At 39.4% G+C, this 17,870-nt stretch overlaps 1 protein-coding gene across 1 annotated transcript; it reads left to right on the forward strand.

The window, feature by feature from the left end:
- The first annotated feature begins 11,555 nt into the window (after positions 1-11,555).
- On the forward strand, positions 11,556-17,697 carry PDHB (pyruvate dehydrogenase E1 subunit beta). Its single transcript, XM_090283921.1, has 10 exons — positions 11,556-11,645; positions 11,734-11,787; positions 13,363-13,470; positions 13,562-13,624; positions 13,728-13,763; positions 13,902-14,187; positions 14,953-15,063; positions 15,355-15,446; positions 16,584-16,725; positions 17,187-17,697. Exons 1-10 carry the CDS (start codon positions 11,604-11,606, stop codon positions 17,330-17,332), a joined length of 1,080 nt encoding a protein of 359 aa, XP_090140047.1. The 5' UTR covers positions 11,556-11,603; the 3' UTR covers positions 17,333-17,697.
- The last annotated feature ends 173 nt before the right edge of the window (positions 17,698-17,870 follow it).

The following is a 17,870-nucleotide window of genomic DNA, read 5'->3' on the forward strand; positions in this document are numbered from 1 at the left end:
TTTTCCTTTATCTAATGTATATTCAATTTGTTTTCTCTAGAAATTAAAAGTGTCTCAGATTCTCATGTACCTTTGGCCTAGTGCCATTGTGCTAACAGTAGTCAACATTTCATATAAAAAGAAAACTGTGGTTGGGAATGTAAAACGGTACAGCGCTCTGAAAAACAATTTGGCAGTTTCTTTAAAAACTAACCATATACTTATCCTACAACCCAGCAATCACAGTCCTGGGCATTTATCCCAGAGAAATGAAAACTGACTGCATACAAAAACCTGCACATGATTGTTCATAGTAGCTTTATCTGTAATAGCCCAAAACTGGAAACAACCAAAGTATCATATAGCAGGTGAATGATTAAACAAACTGTGGTACATGCATACCATGGAACACTATCCAACAATAAAAAGGAAAAAATTGTTTATACAGGCAACAAGTTGGATGACTCTCAAGGGCATTATGCTAATTGGAAAAAAATAATCTCATGTTGGATGATTCTACTTATATAATGTTCTAAAAATGACAAAATTATAGAGATGCAGAACTGATTAATGGTTGCCAGGGGTAGGGATGGTTGAAGGGTGGAGGTGACCGTGTAACAGGGCTGCACGAAAATCTTTGTGGTGATGAACAGTTCTGTATCTTGATTGCAGTGGTGGTTACTCAATTCCACACAGGTGATAAAACAGCATATACATGCTTGTACCAACATCAATGTCCTGGTTTTGATATTGTACTATAGTTCCCTGAGCTGTAATTATTGGGGAGAACTGCATGAAGGATACAAGGGACCTCTCTGTACTACCTTTCCAACGTCCTGTAAATATATAATTCCAAAATAGAAAGTTAGAAAAAAAATTGTTGTTAGAAATATCACCTGATTTCTCAAACTTCCCTTCATAACCATTCTGCAGAAATTCTAATAAGGTAGAAAGATGGATATGCCTCTCATATACAGAAAGCTTCTTTATCCCTTTTACAGTTTCTTAATATTCCATTTCATGGCTGTACCATATGTATTTTTTAGTACAGGCCCTTACCCATGAATATTAAGGTTATTTCCTTTTTTTTCTACTGTAAAGAATTACTATAAACATTATTATAAATAGTTACCATGAATCTTCTTATTTCACCCATTGCTTTTCAGACTATGTTTGAAGTAAAAATTACTTCAAGTGGCAAAACTGTTTCACAATTATGCTATAGTCTATATTTATGGTATATATTAAGCAAAATAGAAAAATTTTTCAAAAACCCTCATTTCTGAAAATATTTATATACACATTCTTTCTTTTTCTTTTTTTACAAACACATTCTTAATGCCAAAAAATTTACAGGCTACTTCAAGTTTGTGTACATATTCAACATTAGTAAAACACCTTTTCTATTTGTTTAATTTAAACTAGTCATTTATCTATTGGAGTTGGTTTAAATATTTGTTTTCAAGTTACACACTCATTATTATAACACAGTTCATTTTTATGCAGATCCAGAGATAATTTGGTAAAATATTGTCTCCCTAAATTTAACTATACACATAGAATAAGCTTGGTGTTTATTAATTCAGAAACATCTCCAACCCCTGTGTTATAAATGGGTCCTAATGTAGTAAACAAAATGAATTTTCCTTTAGTAAAAAAAAGAAAAAAGAAAGAAAAAGTTAAATCTAGTCATGTAAGCAGCATCAAAGTGTTTGGGTTACTATGAAATGTCTCTTATGCCTGGAAATGGGGCGTTTTATTCATCCTCTAACAGTAGAAGTTCACAGTACAGCATGTGGGTAAAGATTTCTGGGCAACGGTTTCTCTTCCAGCTTTTGCTTTTGCGAAGCCAAAATGTGAGTTCTGAGTCTGAGTTTTGCAACCCACAAAAAATGTGGCTAAGGCCAAAGAACATTAGTATTTATACTTTGGGGGCCTCATTACCACCCGCCCTCCCAAGAGTCACGTGGTGACTGCCCTGACACATTGGTTTCTGCGCCTTCTGCAGTTTGGGGCAGCCCCAGTCAAGTGGAGAGGGCGCCCTCTAGGGGTCAGATTCGATACCAAAATCGTCGGGACACCTGGGAAAGGAACTGTGGGGATTAACCCGATGGCCTTTTCTAGACAGTTACGCTTCTAAAGCTTCCAAAAACTAAATTCTATCAATGCGGTACCAGAAATAACTTAATGGATCGGATATTAGTTTATGTGAGTGCATGCATTCATACACGCCCATAAAATCCGGGTATCTCTGTAAGGAGAAGCAGGGAACTTGTAACGTGGGAGGGGAATGTCATATAGGAAGATGGGGATAGGAGACTCACTTCACTTCCCCAAAGTTTTTATGTTATGAAAAACTTTCAAACATACAGAAGACCTGAAAAATAGTGTCATGGATTCCCACCTACTCCCTACTCACCATTGAGATTACATTACACAAATGTTGTCATTTGCCATATTTGCTTTATCTCTAATTAATTTGCCTGATCATTCGATTAGACTTACATTTCACAGTAAAATCTTCATACTTCTTGAATTTTGTGCTGTGTATACATCATATATCAAAATAAATTTAATAATACAGTAATAATAACCACCTTTGAAAGGAATTGTGAGGGAGGACTAAATTAAATGAGAGGTAAAGTAGCTGACACAATGCCAAGCACAGAGTACCCGCTCTATAAATGCTAACTAAGGTCTTTCTAAGGTTTCCCATTATTTGCTTTGAGATCCCACAGTCAACTCATTGTTTTTGAGTCACGCTGAGGTAGGCAGCCCAGACAGGACAGGGCTGTTTTTGAAGCTGCAGACAGGGCTTAAAATTAAGGTTAGTGACTTCAGAGTCAGCCAGGTAACGAGAGGCCCCCAGACAGGCCTGGGTCTGGGCCTTTTCCCTATCCAGCCTTCTTTCCACTTTTCCGCATCTGTCTCAACTTCTCAAATGCGACCAGCAGGCCCAGAGCAGAAGGAATAATCACACCTTTTAAATAACCCTGTTAGAAACAGGCTAATGAACAGGAAGGGAAGAGACCTAGGGCAGCCATGATACTTAACCCTTCTGCGCTGCTGTGGGAAAATTGCATCATATCTACAAATATCCACTTTTTCCGAAAGACTATCTTGTAATAAGTTTCACTATTTTCAAGAAAATATAAATATATAATTCAGTGTGTGTTAAATGCCAAATGGAGATACAAATCTACCTCATAATATATGTTTGTGATATACATATATGGCCTATTAGTATAATATAAATAGATGTTAACATGTAATATATGTGTTACTAGTAACAAATATAAAATACAATTCAGTATGTAATAAAAACCAAGTAGTTAGAATTCTATGCTAACTAGGTCTTTTTCTTTCTTTCTACACATACAAATGTATACACAACATACACAATGCATATATTACATGTTATATACATTAGTTACACATATTATATACATTATATACACATATTATATTACATGTGTATATGGTATGATAAATTTTTTTAAATTAATTTATTTAGAGACCTGGTTAGCCTCTCTAACTACTTGGTTTTTACCACATATTGTATTATATTTGTCCAGACTAACACTTTTCTCAGCCAGGAGCCATAAGTTCCATCTCTTATTTTTTTAGGTAACCCAGTTGAGTTACTGCCTACTCTGTTAACCACAACTGATGTCTCTGGGCCCTCAGGCCTCACTCTAGTCATTGAAGGGATAGAATGGGAAAACTCATCTGCCTCTCTAGGGCCCTGTATTTTAGTTATTCTGTCTCTGTTGCTGGACACCAGTGAGAGCAAGCCCCGTAAAGCTGAATGTGCTTCACTGCTGAGAGGTTGCTCCTCAGGGTCCAACCCTTCTCCCAGCGGAGAAGAGGCCTTTCTACAAGGCTTCACTGGACCTGGATGCATTAGTTCTGGGTGATAATTCACAGCCACAAAGAAAACCAGGGAAACCCCAACAACAATAAAGGGTGGCTTTTATTGAGCACTTACTGTGAAAAATACTTTGAATACATTATTACATTTAATTTTATCATCTTAATCCCCACCTTTCTGGTAAATTCCTCTTGGAAGACCTTGATTTATTATAAAAAATTTATTAACATTTATATACCACTATATGGCAGACACGTTTCATGCTGCTTTACAAACGTTAACTCACTTAACCCTCATAACAGTCCTTTGAGGTAGGTATTACTATTATCCTGATTGTAAGAGACTAAATGTTTTGTGCCCCCCCCCCAAATCCATGTGTTGAAACCTAATCCCCAATGTAATGGTATTTAGAAGTGGGGCCTATGGGAGATAATTAGGTCATGAGGGCAGAGCCCTTATGAATGGGATTATGTCTGAATAAGAGCCCCCAGAGAGCTCACCCTTTCCATCATGAGAGGACATCAAGAAAATTATTATCTATGAGGAAGGAAACAAACTTTTACCAGACATTGAATCTTTTGGTACCTTGATCTTGTACTTCCTAGTCTCCAGAACTTTAAGAAATAAGTTTCTGTTGTTTATAAACTACCCAGCTGTGGTATTTGTTATAGCAGCTCAGATTAAGACATTCGTTTAACAAATTAGCTGAGATATACTTTTAGATGCCACTTGTAATACAGATCTCAAAGTACAAACATGTGCACACAAACTGTATTGGCAAGAGTGTGAGGAAACAGGCACTTTTGGATATTGTTTGTGGAAAGGTAAATTTAGAAATCAATATGACAATACTGAATACAATTTAAAAGGTACAGTTACTTTGACCTTGAAATTCTTCCTCTGGAAATTATTCAGATGCGTTTACACGAGTGTGCAAAGACATACAGACAAGGCATTCCATTGCACCATGGTTGTAATAATAAAGACTAGAAGACTAGGTGATAATGTAATAGGGCATCTGTTAAACAAATTATGATAGAGTCACACCGAAATACTATACAGCTGTGAAGATGAATGAGGCGCATCTACTTGCACTGATACGCAAAGTTCTACAAGATGTATGTCTAATGAAAAAACAAAGCACAGGGCATTGTGTGTGTCTTAAAAGCTAATATTTAAGCCAAAATACCAGGTTTCAGTTTAGGGAAGTTAGAGTAAACATAGTCCACTCTACCTATCATGATGACTGCAATTATAAATTCTTTCAGAATGCATGGAGCAGCTAATAATGCTGAATTAGGGAAAGAAACCAGAACCCAAAGGTACACCAAATTGGTGGGGAGTTCACTTTTTTTTTTCCTTTAATATTGCACAGCCTGGACTCAAAGGCAGCTTCTCAAAACCCAGAAGGGTTCAGACAGAAAGAGCTCCAGAGGAGCTGTGGTTCTAAGAGCCCGGAGAGAATCCCATTGCTTTGTTTCTCTTCCTGTCTGCCCTTGATCCCAGATACAGACACAGTGGTGGAAAGTGCACAGCAGAGCAGGCAAACTAAGGACCCCCCTCAAATTCATAAGTTGAAGTCCTAACCCTCAGTACCTCAGAATGTGATAGGAGATAGGGCCCTATAATTGGTAATTACGGTAAAATGAGGTCATTAGGGTGGGCCCTAATCCAATATGACTGGTGTCCTTAAAAAAGAAGGAATTAAGACACAGACATGTAAATGCACATAGGAGAGACTGTGTAATGATAGAGCAAGAAGGCAAGGAGAGGCCTCAGGAGAAATCAACCCTACAGGCTCCTTGATCCTGGATTACCAGCCTCCGGAAATATGAAAAAGTTAATTTCTGTTATTTAATCCACCTAATCCATGGTATTTTATTATGGCAGCCGTAGCAAACTAATACACCTAACTTTCTTGCTGCAGGACTGGAAAAAGAGGGTCTAGCACATCATAAAGTACTGGGGAGATCGTAGAAATGAGGGTGCTCAAGACATCCCAGAAAGCTGTGTATGAACTCCTAGGCTCATCCCAGAGGTTATGTGTGCAGATCAGACCCTGAACAGAATACCAAAGGCTTTGCCAACTGAGCTACAGGTTAGATACTACACAGGTCCTTGACTGAATACTGGGTGGAGCACATGTGGGACTGATTGAATAGCACTGCAAATGCTTTTAAAACTGAGCTGACTTTGGAACCACAGCCCACACAAAGCAGGCAGGTTGAAACTCGCAGCCTAAGCATTTACTGTGCTCTGGATTACCTGCAAAAATTTTAGATATCACATTCTCTAGTCAGACTGACAAAGAAATAGAAAGAAAAGACACAGATTACTAATTTCAGGAATGAAAATGGTATACTGCTACAAACCCCACAGGCTTTAAACTTGAATCTCATGAACAAATCAACACACAAATTTGGCAACTTAGGTAAAATGGAAAATACAAACAACCACTATTCTCTCAAGAATAGATAACCTGAATAATTCTATACTTATTTTAAAAATGGAATTTGGAGTGAAAAGCTCCCTGAAAAACAAATCTCCAAATGGTTCCAATTATAAATTCTACCAGATATTTAAAGAGGAAATAAAACCAATTCTACACAATCTTTTTCAGAAAATAGAAGAGGAAGGAACACTTCCCAAGTCATTTTGAGACCAACATTACCCTGATACTAAAACCAGATAGGACAATACAAGAAAACTATAGACCAATTATCTTTCATTAACATATACATAAATCTCTTAACAAAATACAAAATATTAGCAAATCAAATCCATATATATATCACCATGACAAACTGGGGTATAATGCATACTAGGAATACAACATTAATTCAATATAGGAAAATCAATTAATGTAATACACACTGTTAAGAAACTAAATGATCATATAAAGTGATGCAGAAGAAATATTTGAAAAAATTCAACAGCCATTCATGATAAAAGGACTCAGCAAACAAGGAACACCTATTAGAAAGGAAAAAAAACAAAAACAAACAAATGATAACACCAAGTACTGGGGAGCGTGTGCAGTCACTGGAACGCTCATACATTGTTGGTGAGAATGCAAAATAGCACGGCCACTCCAGAAAACAGTTTAGCAGTTTCCTAAAAGTTAAATATACATTTGCCTTATGACACAGCAATCCCAATCCTACAGCATAGAGAAATGAAAACTTGTGTTTATACAATACTCTTTCCAAAATTTTTATATTAGTTCAATTCTTCATTACCAAAACCTAGAATTAGCTCAAATGTCCTTCAAGAGGTAAATGGATAAACTGTGTTACATATATACAACAGAATACTACTCAGCAATAAAAAAGAATGAACTATTGAAACACCGATAACTTGGATGAATCTCAAAGGCAAGATATTGAGTGAAATAAGCCAGTTTCAAAAAGTCATATACTATATGATTTTACTTATTTAACATTCTGGAAACGGCAATAGTATAGCAACAGAGACACAGATTAGTGGTTGTCAGGGACTAGGAGTGGAGGGGTAGCTTCACAAAGACTACAGAAGGGAGTATTGGGGATCATAGGACCATCGTGTATCCTGGTTGCAGTTATCATTACCCAAAGCCATACCAGCTTCAAAACTCAAAAAGCTCACAATTTTTCTGTATGCTCATTTTATTTTTTATTATTTTTTAGCATTTTTTTTATCCTCACCCAAGGACATTTTTTTTTTTCATTGCTTTTAGAGAAAGAGTAAGGGAGAGGGAGAGAGAAACATTGATGTAAGAGAGAAACATCAATTGGTTGCCTCCATATGCACACCAACCTGGGATCAAACCTGTGACCTAGGTATGTGCCCTGACTGGGAATCGAACCAGTGACCTTTGGGTATGTGGGAGACACTCCAACCAACAGTAGGCCACACCAGCCAGGGCCTATATACTCATTTAAAAAAAAACCTTAAAAGGCTAACATTCATGTAAAGAAGGGAAAATACAGACATACTGTATATGCTTATATACAAATAGCCCTTCTCTGTAAATACACAGAATGAGTGAGGCTTAGTGGCTGCCACGGCAGGGGGAGCAAGGAGAGTAACCAAGGTTCAGGGATGGGAAGGGCGATTTTTCTACAACAAAATGAATTCACTATTCAAAAACGTTTTTAAATTAAAAATAAAATAAAAACATAAGTGCATATGAGTATATTGGAAATAAATAGGCAAAACTTATGAGATATTTTGTTTATAAGTGGGATATAGTTTCCTTTTGGAAAAATAAGTTTGGAAGATGGGTGGTGATAGTAGTTGAACAACACTGTGAATTTATTTAATGAGACTGACCCATATACTTAAAAGTGGTTAAAATGGTAAATTTGGCATTATGGGTATTTACCAAAATAAAAAAACAATCTAATTAGAATGTTAGCAAAAGACTTGAACAGACATTTCACCAAAGATGGACGGCAAGTAAACACATAAAAAGATGTTCAATATCATTAACCATTATACAAATGCAAATTAAAGTCATAAGGGATACCACTGCACATCTATAGGAATGGCTAAAATTTAAAAATTAATATCAGGTGCTGGCAAGGATCGAGAGCAAGTGGATGTGTCATACATTGCTGGAGGTAATGTAAAATAGCATAGCCACTGGGGAAAACAGTCTGGCAATTTCCTAAAAGTTAAACATACACTTACCATACAACCATACCTCTGGGTACTTACGTGAAGAAATGAAAACTTATGTTTCAAACAAAAACCTGTAAGCCAATGTTCATAGTGGCTTAATTGGTAATAGCTAAAAATGGATACAACCCAAATGTCCTTCAATGGATGACTGGATAAACTGATTACAACTATCATACAAAAATTCAGCAATAAAAAGAAATGTTGATACACACAACTTGAATGGATCTCAAGGGCATTAGGCTGAGTGACACTGGCCAATGTAAAAGAGTTACATATTATGTGACCCCATGTATAAAACATTCTTGAAATAACAAATTACAGTGCTTGAGAATAGATCAGTGGTTGCCAGGAGTTAGGGGTATGGGTGCGGTGTGACAATGAGGTAACATGATGGAGCTTCTTTGTGATGATTGAACAATTCCACATTCTGATTGTAGTGGTGGTTACATGAATCTGTACATGCAGTAAAATTCTATGGTACTCTACATACACACACACACACACACACACACACAAGAATGCACATAAAATTGGCGAAAGCTGAATAAAGTCTATCTCTATTTCAGTTAATAGTATTGTACAAAATTTGAGAGTTTTGATAATGTGCTATGGTTATATATTATCACTGGGCAAAGCTGGGTGAACTCTACTATTTTTGCAACTTTTTGTGGGTCTTAAAAGTCTTTCAAAAGAACTATAGAACAAAAAGGAGTAAACTACTGATACACTTAAAAATATGATGAATTTCAAAAATATTTTGCTGAGCTAAAGAAGACAGAAACAAAAATACATCTTATAGTTCCCTTTATTTTAAGTTCTAAAACAGGCAAACTAAAATATAAGGGAAATCAGATCTGTGGTTGCCCGTGTGGGGAATGACTGCGAGGAAACAGGAGGGAACTGTCTGGGGTGGTAGAAATGTGCACTTTACTGCGTTTAAGTTACATCTAAAAACTTGTGGGGCAGAAGACAAAAAGCCCTCATTAATAAACCTTGCTTGGGATACACACACAAAGTAGGTCAAGTCCATAAAAACTGAAAATTTTGGGTAAAGGACTTTCCGACAATCTAAAGTGACTTGAGGACAAATGTTCCTATGACTTTGGAAAAATTTAATTCTGAGAGAGAAGTGGCCTACTTGGCCAATTTACACTTTCCAGTCCCTTTCTGTAAAATCTATAGCTTATGAATGTAGACTAATTTGGTAAAGATTATGGGTTTAAAATTCAGCACTTTTATCTTTTGTGCCTTTTAAGCAGAAAATTGTGCCTAGCTTTTCCAAACTGGCCTTTTATAAGCGTTTGAAAGGAAAGCACGTGTACCAATGAATGTACCTAATGCGTCTGAAAAGTCCACAGTCATAATCTCAAAAGGAAATTCTCAGCTGAGGTCAGCTGAGTCCTGAGGAGTTAGTTGACTGCCTTCCAGACTCAGAAGGCCAGACTAGCTGGAGACTCAGCGCTCCCGGTTTTTTGGATCTCTATGTAAATATGGCCCAAGATTACAGTCATTTCTCTAGACCGGAGTGCAGATTCCGGCTTCTCTTTGGGTCATTGTTCCTTCATCTGATGCCTCCCTTTGCTTTGTAACTCTAGTCCTGAAATCTGTCAGTGCTGGATGGTGTGAGAGCTGACATATTTTCATTCTTAGCAGAACCCAGGAATCCCTAAGGGCTAGCATCTCAAATTCAGGGGTTTCTCAGGGACGCTGCAGCTGTCTGTGAAGTTCTGGGGCTTCTTGCCAAGGACTGCAGGAGTCTTGGAATGTCTTGACTTCTTACCTTAGGGAACATCTCTCCATTTTACAGATGATGAAGTAGAGAAGCCCAGAGATTAAAGGGCATCTCTTATGCAGCTGTCCGCAAATGTGTGGCTCTAGCCCTTCCTAGACTCTAGTTCTAGGCTCCCATATCCAACTAGGGTATGACCCAATGCATCTAAACTTAGCCGGTTCAAAATGGACTCTTCCTACCTGCTTCCAGGCTCCCCAACCCCCATCTATCCAAACACACCCCTCCCCCCAAATCTTCAACTCTTCCCCTTCCCTCACAGCAATCCTATTTATTCCTTTTGCAAACAGATCTCAAACCTGTCCCCTTCTCTTCACCCCGAAACGGCCCCTAGTCCAGCTCTCTCATCTGCTTCTGCCCTGGCCCCCTCACTCCTCAAACCTCACTCAGCAACCCGACACTGCAGTCATTCCCTGCTGCACGGGTTTCCCAGAGCCCTAGATTATTTAAACCGACTTCCAGGCTGCACCAGCAGACCGCAGCCCACAGAAGGGTCTTGTTTGGGATAACATGGCGAGGAGTGGGGACTAAGGGTGCCACTTGACTCTCAAGCGTCAAAGTGAGGTGAATGAGAGGAAGCTTCCAGAGGCTGCCCTACCTAGTCAGGTGTTTGGCCCTTTAAGGTTCTCTAAATGCAGGTTCTTGTAAACAACCCAGACTTATGCTTTAGAAAGCAGTGAAATAAGCCAGCCTCGGCTCATTTAAACTATCTCTGCTTCAGTTTACCCATCTGTGAAATGGAGGTAACACTAATTACCTGAGAGGGTTCCTGGGAGAATTCTATGAGCTCTAAAGCACTTACCACAGCACACAGTAGGCGCTTAATGCGTCAATGAAAGCGCTTGCATTTTAAGGCACCAACAGTCAGTGCTGTCCAAAACTGTACTCGCTCCTAAGTTGCTAAATTCTGTCCCTAGAGTGTGTGCAAATGCTACTTGGTGCCCAAAGGGTTTCAGTGCCCGCACAAGGCTGGCCTAGGTCTTAAGGTCCCTCCAGCTTCGAGTTATGCCCTCAGAGTATGACGTCTGGTCTCCGCGCTTGAAGCAGCACCCCCCAAGAATGTGTCCTCGGCCGGCACCCCGGGTACCAGAAACCGCCGACCATGAGAAATTAAGTAGATCGGAGTCGACCACAGGCAAAGCTGCAGGACCATCCCGGCGGGGGGGGGGGGGGGGGCGGGAAAAGGACAGAGCACGCAGGCGCCGCGCTCTGCCATTGGTCGGCACCGGCGGGGAGGCGGGATCCTACACATCGCAGCCGGATTGTGTTGTCATTCGGCGGCGGCTAGAGGACACGGTTAAAATGGCGGGGGTGTCTGAGCTGGTGCGGAGACCCCTTCAGCAGGTAGGCGGCGATGCGCGGGTCCTATGACCCTGCGCGATCCCTGCCCACCCCACATACCCCCTGAGCCTCCTTTTTCTCTCTCCGCCAGGTCTCTGGGCTGCTGAGGAGGAGCTTCCACCGGACGGCGCCGGCGGCGCTGCAGGTAACTGGCCGGGACGCCAGCCATTGCAGCGAGGGTCCCCTCCGACCGGGTGGAGGCCGGGGTCGCGCCTGCGCGGTGGCGGTTGGGCGCTGCGGAAAGAGGCGGCTGCGGGGCTTGGCGTCCTTGGACCCCCGCGTCCTCCCTGAGACCCGTGCAGCCTTTGCTGCGGCCCGGCCCCGGATACCAGCATATTATCCCCTTGAGGCTCATTGGAATCCGATGTGCGATCTGGGAAAACTAGACCTGACGCTTTTTCCCTGACAACCCCCCTTTTCACTTTTATTGTGATAGAATATACATAACAAAAACAACCATTTTCAAGTGAGTATTCAGGAACACTGAGTCTATTCACCCTGTTGTGCAGCCATCACCACCGTCCATCTCCAGAACTTTATCTTCATCTCTAGCAGAAACTGGAGTACCCGCTAAACACAAACTCCGCGTTTCCCTTTAGTCCCTGGTAACTACTCTATTGCACTTAATGTACCTGTTCTAGGTACGTCCTGTGAATGGAATCATACAATATTTGTCCTTTTATATCTGGGTTATTTTTCACTTTGCATACGTTTTCAAGGTTCATGTTGTAGCATGTGTCAGAATTTCTTTTTTTTTAAAGGCTAGGTAATCTGATTTTTTTTAAAGATTTTTTATTTTTATTTTTATTTTTTATTTTTTTTAAGATTTTTTATTTTTAGAGCGAGGGAGGGGGAGGGAGGGAGAAAGAGAGGGAGAGAAGCATCAATGTGTGAAAGAGACATCCATTGATTGCCTCTCACACCCCCCCACCCCCAACGTGCCCTCAACTGGGGACCTGGCCTGCAATCCAGGAATGTGCCCTGACTGGGAATCGAAGTGGTGAACTCTTGGTTCACAGGCCATCATTCAATCCACTGAGCCACACCAGCCAGGGCTGTTTTTAATGGCTGAATAATATTCCATTGTAAGTTTAATTAAACATTTTGTTTAATCATCTGTTGATGGGCATTTGGGTTGTTTCCACCTTTTAGATTTGTAAATAATGCTGTTACGAACATTGGTGTGCAAGAATCTGAATCTCTGCTTTCAGTTCTTTTGGGGATATAATGAGAAAGGGAATAGTTGGATTATATGGTAATTGTATGTTGAAATTTTTGAGGACCCTTCCCCCCTTTTTTTTACTAGAGGATCCTACCAACCTATATGGTAAAATAACTACTAGATCCTGAAGGCAAAGTGTTTGGCAATGCCTGGCACCTAGTGAGTGGTAAGTGTGGAAGTAAAACAACCCAGTATACTTTTTGCTTAAGAAGTTTCACCTATGAACTGGTCTGGCCAACAAGCAGGTCTCTTAAGCCTAAGTGTGCATCAGGCAAAGTATTAAGTAAACCTCTCATTGACATGTCCAATCAAAGACTAGCTATGTGTGATAGAAATGTTACTTTTAGAATTCTTTGACCTCTTAAAGAGAAGTGTGTTCTAGAGATAGCTTTTGTATTATATGCTGCGGGCAGCCTAGGTAATTATAAAGGGGGAGAATCTCAATAGTATCCTAAATAATCCTGTAGCTTATTGAATGTTTCCCCATACCTGTGACAGGTGACAGTTCGTGACGCTATAAATCAAGGTATGGATGAGGAGCTGGAAAGAGATGAGAAAGTATTTCTGCTTGGGGAAGAAGTTGCCCAGTATGATGGGGCATACAAGGTAACCAAGATATGTGAAAACTATACAAAATTGAGGTGACTATCTGCCCCCATATACACTTAAATGTAAGGGGGTCAATGCTTAATTTTAGGTAAGTCGAGGACTATGGAAAAAATATGGAGATAAGAGGATCATAGACACACCCATATCTGAGGTAAGCCTTCCACCAAAAAGTAGACCTTTGCGGGGCACGTCTGTTAAAATGTGCATGGTTCTAATTTTTATGGGTTTTCACATGTTTGTATTTTATTTTATAGATGGGTTTTGCTGGAATTGCTGTAGGTGCAGCTATGGTATGAATCTTTATGAATCTTCCAAAGAGATTTTTAACACAACCTTTGAAAATATTATTTGAATGTTATAAGAACAGATTAGTTGCCCCTCTTCATTTCTGTTTTAAGTCTTTAACATCTGTGTTTTTGATTTGACAGGCTGGGTTGCGGCCCATTTGTGAATTTATGACCTTCAATTTCTCCATGCAAGCTATTGACCAGGTTATAAACTCGGCTGCCAAGACCTACTACATGTCGGGGGGCCTTCAGTATGTGCCCATAGTCTTCAGAGGACCCAATGGTGCCTCAGCAGGTGTAGCTGCCCAACACTCACAGTGCTTTGCTGCCTGGTATGGGCACTGCCCAGGCTTAAAGGTGGTCAGTCCCTGGAATTCAGAGGATGCAAAAGGACTTATTAAATCAGCCATTCGGGATAACAATCCAGGTCAGCAGAATAACTCTTGGATCTCTTTTGAACATTAAAAAACTAAAATGAAATCTTTGCATGGAAGGCACCAATAAAGGCTTCTACTTAGGCTTAAAGATATACAAAATGCTAATGAATTACAGATATAACAAAGATAGTAAAAGATGTTGTTTTTCTCATTTTTGATTGTATGGAGGCCAGTTAGGTAAAGGAGACATTTACTGCATACCTACAACACTGATTTGAACTCCATAGATAATAAAATTAGGGATTGGCTAGACTACCAATGTCAGTACCTGAACCATCCTCAAGGGCACTGTGACACACTATTGACAGCAAGGCTTCCTAATCAGCACAATGAAACTTTTCACAAAAGGAATGACAGGCTCTCCCTCCCAGGAGCACACCCACACCTTTCTTCCCTCTAAGGCATGCATCTCCGAAACTCTTAAGGGTCTGTCCTCACAAGACTTACAACCAGGGGAGCCATGGGCAGTGGCAGCTTGTCCAGAGCTAAGGCCCTGAACCTGTCTGCAAGGCCCCTATTCTCTGACTTCCCAGTGAACCAAAGCAGCCCTGCCTAGGTTCATTTCTTTCATATAACATTTCTAGGGAACCAGAGCAGCCCCGCCTAGGCTCTCCTGTTGCTGCTTCTATCCTAAGCCCTTCCCCATTTCACTGTCCCTAGCTTTAATAAATGCACTCTCAAAAAAAAAAAGGATAGGGTTATATGTACATTTTTAGTCATATAGTTACTTTTGTTTAAATATTTGTATTTTGCAGTGGTAATGCTAGAAAATGAATTGATGTATGGAGTTCCTTTTGAACTTCCCTCAGAAGCTCAGTCAAAAGATTTTCTGATTCCTATTGGAAAAGCCAAAATAGAAAGGCAAGGTAAGAGAATTGAGTATACACTTTAAACATTATTTGCATTATTCAATTCAGTCTAGACTGTATTCTGTATTGCCCTTTGACAAGGGAATTATAGGATGAGTTCAAGTTTGAATGTGTCATGTCCTAATTGCTCATACACTTGTATTTTTCTAAACCCTAATCCACTAGATTTGTATTTCATTTCTAAGAAGGTTGCCACATTCTTTATATCACTGAATGAAGCTGAGTTGAAGATTGTACAAATGAACTTAGTTTTAACCTGACCTCTGATCTGTGACCACTTTGTTTCAGGGACACATATAACTGTAGTTGCCCATTCAAGACCTGTGGGCCACTGCTTAGAAGCTGCAACAGTGCTCTCTAAAGAGGGAATTGAATGTGAGGTGAGTGGACATTCAGTTCTTAAAAAAACAGAAAGGTTTTTTAAATTTAAGACCTAGAAGTAGTTTGAGTTCTATAACAAGATATAAAATCTTGCTTTGTCACTCAGTTCTGCCTCTTAAAGCTGGGAATCTGCTTGCTTTCCCAATACAGTAGTCCCTCTCTGTATCGCAGTTCACTTACTGCGTCCTCACTGTATTGCGGGATTTTAAAAAATATATTTAATTATTTACTGCAGACTTTTTGCTATATCGCAGGATTTTGCGGTACTGTATACGTATGTTGTTAAAGTTACATAGGTTTAAGAGTGTAGAATGTTTAAGAACATAAGTGTTTATAAAAGTGTGGAAAAGGTTAATAAGGGAGTGGGAAAGGTTAATAAGGGACTGGGAACGGTTTCTAAGTGTGTGTGAAGGGTTTATAAAGCCTTAAAATATATATAAATACTAAAATAAACGTAAGGTTCCTACTTCGCGGATTTTCACCTATCACGGGGAGTGTGTGTGTCTAGAACGTAATACCTATGATAAGTGAGGGAATACTGTACATAGTATTTTACCACCTAGGTTCTGTATCTTTTAGAATAGTACCATTTTCTTAAGTTAAAAATCCAATGTTAGAGATGGAGGTTGGGAGAAGGGGAAACTTATAAGTCAGTGATCTAACCTTTCATATATAGGACCTGCTACTTGTTAGTTACACTTGGGTAAGTTATGTACTCTAAATCTCAAGACATGGAGTGACAGGAGTTTAGACAGAACAGTGGAGGGAGAGCTGGCTACAGAGAGCAGAAAGTAGGGATGGTATGTTTTCTGTCTCATCAGGGTGGCTGTGAGAATTATACTTAGTGTGTGTAGTGCCTGGTACACAGTAAAGAGTCAAATGTAAGTTATTAATTATTTTGATGAGAAGGAAGTTAAGGCCAAGGGGGGATAAGTAAATTTTGTAAGTTAACAAGAGCTACTTATAGTAAAGATTTTTGTTTTAATTAATTTCCCCTCTTGTTTACGAATAGGCACGTTAGATTTTCCAACACGCAAAGACTAATAGGAAACCAAAAAAAGTGGTGTTATGGGGATAAGACTTATGTTTATGATGCAGTGGTTCCATAAAGCTTATCTATTACATTATCTGTTCAGGTGATAAATTTGAGAACCATCAGACCAATGGATGTTGAAACAATAGAAGCCAGTGTCATGAAGACCAATCATCTCATAACTGTGGAAGGAGGCTGGCCACAATTTGGAGTAGGCGCTGAAATTTGTGCCAGGATCATGGAAGGTATTTCAGAGAAACTGGTTTTGGAATAGTCAAGCTGTATTAAACACTGTGTACCTGGATACTGGAAAGAGAGATTAAAAGCTGGGAGAGGCCAAATGGCTTGAACTTTGAATCTGTCATCTTGGCATTTTTTTCTCTTGAGTAAATTTTTTTTTTAAATTATTTATTTGTTTGTTTTTAGAGAGAGGGGAAAGGAGAAAGGGAGAGAAACATTACTGTGTGGTTGCCTCTCACTTGCACCCCCAACTGGGGACCTAACGTGCAACCTAGTCCCTGACAGGGAATCGAACCAGCGACACTTGGTTGAGTAAATGTTTTAAAAAGCAGAATCAGAAACAATCCCCAGTAATTAGCATTCCTTTAGATTTTCGTCTTTGGACAGTCGCGCTATTTGTGCCAAGGTGTTGGTGTTCAGCTGGCTTTTCTTGACACTCTCTCAGTTAAGCTTCCTTCTCTCGTAGGCCCTGCATTCAATTTCCTGGATGCGCCTGCAGTTCGTGTCACTGGTGCTGATGTCCCTATGCCTTATGCAAAGATTCTAGAAGACAACTCTGTACCTCAGGTTAAAGACATCATATTTGCAATAAAGAAAACATTGAATATCTAGTTTGGACTTGAATGTCAAGTCACTGGGATTTATTTAAAATACTTCTGACACTACCTGGATTGAACTGTAAGACCTTATGATTCACAAATGTTTTTGTACTGGGAAGAAGTTTAAATGTGCTTGTATGTGGAAAAACTCCATTCTTACTGCCCTTGACTCCATACCTACTTTTTGTCTGTTACAATCGCCATTTCTTTGAATAAGACCAATGTAAAATTTTACCCTCTTGCTGGAAGGACAAGGTATGAATGTGGCAGAGTCCTGATGAAAGATTTATCAAAGACTTGTATGTAAAAACAAAAGCATATGACCTACATTTACTGTTAGATTGTTTTGATAAGGAATAAAGGAATTCCTAACTCTGAGGAGCTGTATTTTTATATTCTTGAAAATAAATGTGGGGTGGAAGTCTTAAAATTATATTAAGAAATTAGTGTCATCAGGAATTAATTGTTAGTCATCCTCGACCACATCACACTGACAATAGGAACTTGCCCACAGACTCTTCAGATGCCTAATTCTAATAGGGTTCCCTTCA

This window comes from Furipterus horrens, unplaced genomic scaffold (assembly GCF_987537825.1).
Source record: "Furipterus horrens unplaced genomic scaffold, mFurHor1.1.pri manual_scaffold_7, whole genome shotgun sequence".
NCBI lineage: Eukaryota > Metazoa > Chordata > Mammalia > Chiroptera > Furipteridae > Furipterus > Furipterus horrens.